Here is a 6,630-nt window from a genome sequence, read left to right as displayed (position 1 = left end):
CTCCTTACAGGCTGAACGGAACAAGAAAAATCTGGCGAAAATATTTTGTTCAGTTTTGGTTATTTATTTTGTATATTGACACTAAATATTAATTCATTACCTGGGTTTTCTATATATTGATTTCTTTATGATTCGGGGTTAATCGAATACATTTATCAATTTTTATTTTAATTTAATTTTTATATACTTTATGGTAAAAAACGCGTGTCATTTCACCGCGATAATATGAGCCCTCGGGTTTTGTTTGGCCGAATTACCGCGCATAGTTTTCGCGTGTTTGCGATTGGTAACCCCCACTACATTGCTGCAATGGACATGGTGTGGAGAAAGAAAATCCGAGAGGCCTCGGGGGTCTTACACTAGAGTGCACATAAGGTAGGCCGTTTATTTTATAATTCGAGGGTTTATCCGTAGTTTTGTTTTGTTTGTGATCAAATTTTAAATTAAGAATTTATTTCGATGAACTTGTATACTATTATTCCACACGCGGCTTCTAAAAGGAAGTCTAGGAAACATTGAGTTTCTTACATATGGTCCTTCGAGCCGGATTTTTAAAGAATCAGTAATTCAAAAATAAAATTATTTTGTCTTTTCTAAATTCATTTTCTAATACTAAATTGGTAAAAATAATTTTGATTTCATTCACTATAAAGGCGTTTAAATAAGACGACCTTGAATAAATTTGACGAAGTATCGGAAAACAGGTAAAGAATTTAAATCGTTTAGAGTTTTTTGCGGTCTTGATTTTGTGTACGATATTTTGATTGTTTTTTGTTATCAATTGTGGTTTTGGTGGATTTTACGAGGTTGTTCGCATATTTTAATATAATTGAATTTAATTTCTTCTTTCTTGCCATTTTTTTATGATATAGAAAATTTCTAAAAATATTTTTAAACCATGGCAGATTCAAAAGTAAATAGAAGAAGCGTTTTTATACAAAGATTGAAAGAAATCTACGATTTAGCTACTGCTGCTACACAGAACCCAGCTAAAATTAATGATTTTAAAATACGATATTCGGCGTTAGAATCAACATATAATGAGTTTGATAGGTTGCATTTGGACATAATTTCTGATAAAAGAGTAACGGATGTAATGCTTGAGCAGCAGGAGCTAATTCGAGCGGAAGTTGATGATCAATACTTTTCAATTATAAGCATTTATAGTGAACTTTGTATAAAATCTGAAATATCCATGATGGTACCACCTTCGCCACCAGGCCAGAGCCATAATTTGCCGCCTTACCTAAATTTTAATCTTCCCCGTTTAGATATACCTGTTTTCTCAGGCAATTTAAAACAGTGGCCGACATTTTTTGATTTATACAGGAGTTCGGTGCATAATATGAACTTTTCCGCTTCACAAAAATTTCAATTACTGCTTACTCTCGTAACCGGAGAACCGCTCAGTTTATTGAGAAATATTCCTATAACTGATGACAATTACGCAGTAGCCTACGATACTTTAATAAAAAGATACGACAATAAACGGCTTTTATCGACTCATTACTTCAATGAAATAATGAACATTTCCAAAATTTCAAATCCATCGAATCAAGCACTGCGTAATGTTGTTGATAAGTTTTGTGAAAATGTGGAGGCATTAAAATTATTGAACTTTCCTACTGCGGAATGGGATTTTTTGCTTTTTAATTTACTCTTAATGAAAATCGATTCTGATACCTTACAGCGATTTGAAATGGAGCACGCAAAATTTGATATACCCACTTTTGCGCAGTTGAAATTATTTCTGAATAACAGGTGTAAGGTTTTAGATACGTTGACCTATACTCAGGAAGAAAATAAATCAAAAAATGCCGGAACCATTTATAATAGTAAGTCTTTTGCCAGTAACCGTCAACATAAGTCAGGTTCTAGGAATAATGGTGATCACTCCAAAGCATTTTTTACTAATACTCCTTCTAATAACGGTCCTACATTGAATTGTGGTATCTGTAGGACCCAGCATTCCATTATAAACTGCTCCGTCTTTTTAAGTAAGACTCCTCATGAGCGCTATTTACTAGTTAAACGCAACCGTTTGTGTGTGAATTGTTTGAGTTCGTTTCACAAATTTTCGAAATGCAGTTCTAATAAGACCTGTTCTTCTTGTACGAAACGCCATCATTCTTTACTACATTTCGAGTCGGCACATGGTAATGAACGTAGTCCACCTAATGACGATGTTTTGCCCAGTGCTAATGACTCTTCCGTAGATCAACCACATTGTGGCACCACTTCCATAAATTCTAATAGTGCATTTACGCTCCTTGCGACTGCAAAAGTGGATTTTCTGGACAGCCAAGGTTATTCCCACACAGTTAGAGTACTACTGGACAGTGGAAGCCAAGGCAATTTTATATCCGAAAGATGCTTTAAGAAATTAGGACTTTCCCGCTCTCGTTTGAACATTCCAATTAATGGGTTAGGTAATATGACATCTGTATCGTCGAATGGTGTTACTTGTTGTACGGTCCGCCCGGTGGGTAAGAACACACCTTCTTTTCCCATAGAATGTATCGTTTTACCGCAGATTTGCTCCTACATGCCTTCTGTATCTTTCAGTCGCGAGAACTGGTCACATTTGGAGAATTTAGTCGTTTCTGATGACACCTACAATACTCCTGGACCTATAGATGCTCTCATCGGGTGCGAGTTATTCCCTTTAATTTTGTTGCCTGAGAAGGTGTGCGGTAAAGAGTTGGAACCTGTCGCATTCAATACATTATTTGGCTGGGTAGTGATGGGTAAAATTGATCGTATAAAAAGCAAGTCCTCATATTCCTGTTGCACACTATTGGAAGAAAACCGGGATATTAATAAAACTCTTCAAATGTTTTGGGAAATGGAGGAAGTTCCAAGTAGCAAGTCTTCATTAACCCTTGACGATCCCGCTGAAATTTCTTTTAACGAGACTCATTCTCGAAATCCTGAAGGACGTTTTATCGTTACTCTACCGTTTTCCAGTGGTGAGCCATTATTTTCTGACTCACGCTCCATAGCCCTAAAAAGGTTTTATAGCTTAGAGCGCCGTCTTCTTAAGGATCCTCCATTATTTGAGATATATTCCAAATTTATGAAGGAATACTTAGAGCTGGATCATATGGAACCCGTGTCTGCTCCTGTCTCTGACGTTGCCCAGCGCCACTTCTACATCCCTCACCATGGGGTTACTAATTCGAATAGTACGACTACTGCATTGCGCGTAGTCTTTGACGCATCTTGCAGTCCGCGGGATCGATCGTTGAATGACACTTTGTTGATTGGTCCCAAACTACAAAATGAAATTGTAAGTATTCTGTTAAGTTTTCGAAGGTTTCCTGTAGCATTTACTGCCGATATCAAAATGATGTATCGACAAATACTTGTTAATGACAGCCACCAAGACTACCAACGTATTTTATGGAGATTCTCCCCTCGAGAACCTGTTCAAGATTTTCGCCTAAAAACCGTAACCTACGGATTAAATTCAGCTCCTTTCCTTACTCTGAGATATCTTTTACAATTAGCCACCGAGGGTAGAGATAGATTTCCTAGGGCCGCAGCAATTTTAGCGTCCCAAGTGTATGTTGATGATATATGTGTATCTTGTAAATCTTTAGAGGATGCTGTGGATATCAAACATCAACTTATTGCTCTATTGGATGAGGGTTGTTTTTTCCTTAGAAAATGGTCTAGCAATTGTGTTGACTTCTTAGCTACTATACCTTCAGATATTCTACAGAAACCTCTCGCACTTGACACTAAATCCGATCCTTACTTGAAGGTTTTGGGTCTCAGATGGTCTCCAGAGAAGGATATCTTCTCATACGACATACAATTTCTCAACTCGACATGTACTAAGAGATCTATACTTTCTGAAATCTCCAGAATTTTTGATCCAATTGGATTACTTTGTCCCATAACTCTATTAGTTAAGCAGCTAATGCAATCTTTATGGGCGAGAGGTATCGACTGGGACAGTGAAGTGCCCGCAGATATTGCCCAAAGGTGGACCGACTACAAAAATGAATTGCCAAGTCTGTCAGCATTAGAAATACCCCGTTATTGTTTTATTTCAAAGTATGTTAGTTTAGAATTCCATGCTTTTGGGGATGCTTCAGAGCTAGGTTATGGAAGTTGTATCTATTCTCGCCTCGTGTCTCCAGATGGCCAAATTTCTACTTATCTCCTCTATGCTAAGAGTAAAGTATCTCCATTGAAGAGATTGAGTCTTCCTAAATTGGAATTAAGTGCTGCATTAATGGCTTCCAAATTGCTTAAATATGCCTTAAATGTTTACAACATTCCCGACGTACAAAATATTTATGCTTGGTCTGACTCGACTATAGTCCTAGGTTGGATAAGGTCACCGCCCTGTCGTTGGCGCACTTTCGTCTCAAACAGGGTGAGTCAGATTCAAGACAATGTAGCACCTGAACGTTGGTTTCACATCAAATCAGAAGACAATCCAGCTGACCTTGCGAGTCGCCCTGTCCTTCCGTCTGATTTAGTTGACTGTCCCTTATGGTGGGCGGGACCAGCTTGGTTGTCGCGTCCCTCCGAAGAGTGGCCCAAACACGAACTTGGTGAATTGGACGAACCACTACCAGAAGAAAGAGCGACCATTCTCACGGTAATAAAAGGTTATAATCCTGTTGGTGATATTTTGAATAGGTATTCATGGTTACAGAAAATACTTCGCCTTATTACTTATTGGCGTCGTTTTCTTGGCATTCATTTTAAAGTGGTTTCAGTGGTTAAAAAGCGTCCTTTCACGGAGTACGAGTTATTTCAGAGTCTTCTCCGCATTGTGAAGCAAGTACAAGCAGAAGCCTTTTATGAAGACATTTCCAATCTTTCGAACAAGAGTGTTTGTTCCAAGCCGTTAAGAAAGCTTGCTCCTTTCATCGATGAACAAGGACTTCTCAGGGTAGGCGGACGCCTTACTCACTCTCAACTTGATTACGATCAGAAGCATCCCGTTTTGCTTCCCAACAAACATAGGTTGACTGATCTTATAATAGAGGATTTTCATAAAAGATACCTTCACTGTGGACAGCAGGCCTTGCGCTATTTTATATCTCAACGGTTTTGGATTTTGGGTGCTAAAGGAGCTATAAAACGTATTGTCCATAAGTGTTTCCGCTGCTTTCGAACACATCCTCAGGTAATAGAACCAAAAATGGGCGATTTGCCTAGTTTCCGCATTACCCAAGCCAAGCCCTTTCAATGTACTTCTTTGGATTTCGGTGGCCCTTTTCAGATACTGATGTCAAGACATAGAGGTTGCCGTACTCAAAAGGCTTATCTATCTCTCTTTGTGTGTTGTTCTACAAAGTGCCTGCATTTGGAACTGGTATCAGACCTATCCACTTCTGCCTTTCTTGCGTCATTGCGTCGCTTCATCAGTCGACGTGGTAGATGCTCCAAACTGCACAGTGATAACGGTACCAACTACGTTGGTGCAGCTCGATACTTAGCAGATTGCATGGCTAAAGCAGCCGCTGAGGAATTAATCGAGTGGCAATTTTTCCCTCCTTCAGCGCCTCACTTTGGTGGGTTACACGAAGCTGGCATTAAAAGCGTCAAAACCCACATTACTAAAATCATAGGGGAACAATTACTTACCTATGAAGAATTTTACACAGTTCTCACTCAAGTTGAGGCCGTACTCAACTCTAGACCACTTTGCGCTATGAGTAGTGATCCCAACGATCTATCCAGTTTAACACCAGGTCATTTTCTCTCCTTAGCTCCTTTATCAGCTATTCCCGATCACGACCTCACTTGTGTTCCTATGAATAGACTTGATAGGTGGCAGTTACTGACCAAAATGCGTCAATCATTTTGGAAAAGATGGCATATGGAATATCTTCATTCTTTACAACAGAGAGCTAAATGGGATAAAGATACCACTCTTATCACGCCGGGTACTCTAGTTGTACTGAAGGAGGATAATTTACCTCCCCTCCAGTGGAGACTGGGACGGATTGATTCCATTCACCCTGGTGCTGACGGTGTTCCACGAGTAGTCACTGTCAGAACCCAAAACGGTTTAATCAAACGACCGGTTATTAAGGTATGTCCTCTGCCGGCCAATTAATCACAATTGATAAACTTTAATATTAGCATATTTTGTTTATTTTCTTTTTTTTTGTTGTTTTTTGAAATACCGTTGTATTTGGTGGGCGGTATGTTCAGTTTTGGTTATTTATTTTGTATATTGACACTAAATATTAATTCATTACCTGGGTTTTCTATATATTGATTTCTTTATGATTCGGGGTTAATCGAATACATTTATCAATTTTTATTTTAATTTAATTTTTATATACTTTATGGTAAAAAACGCGTGTCATTTCACCGCGATAATATGAGCCCTCGGGTTTTGTTTGGCCGAATTACCGCGCATAGTTTTCGCGTGTTTGCGATTGGTAACCCCCACTACATTGCTGCAATGGACATGGTGTGGAGAAAGAAAATCCGAGAGGCCTCGGGGGTCTTACACTAGAGTGCACATAAGGTAGGCCGTTTATTTTATAATTCGAGGGTTTATCCGTAGTTTTGTTTTGTTTGTGATCAAATTTTAAATTAAGAATTTATTTCGATGAACTTGTATACTATTATTCCACACGCGGCTTCTAAAAG

The 6,630-nt window shown here is 38.6% G+C and overlaps 1 protein-coding gene across 1 annotated transcript; it reads left to right on the top strand.

The window, feature by feature from the left end:
- Nucleotides 1-898: 898 nt before the first annotated feature.
- On the top strand, nt 899-6,085 carry LOC132695790 (uncharacterized). The gene is made up of 2 exons (XM_060660255.1): nt 899-4,615; nt 4,673-6,085. The coding sequence occupies exons 1-2, from the start codon at nt 899-901 to the stop codon at nt 6,083-6,085; spliced, it is 5,130 nt and encodes a 1,709-aa protein (XP_060516238.1).
- The last annotated feature ends 545 nt before the right edge of the window (nt 6,086-6,630 follow it).

The sequence above is a fragment of the Cylas formicarius genome, unplaced genomic scaffold (genome assembly GCF_029955315.1).
Source record: "Cylas formicarius isolate icCylForm1 unplaced genomic scaffold, icCylForm1.1 PGA_scaffold_12__32_contigs__length_19106922, whole genome shotgun sequence".
Taxonomy (NCBI): domain Eukaryota; kingdom Metazoa; phylum Arthropoda; class Insecta; order Coleoptera; family Brentidae; genus Cylas; species Cylas formicarius.
Note: the sequence above shows the minus strand (reverse complement) of the source record. Positions and strands in the feature narration are given on the sequence as shown.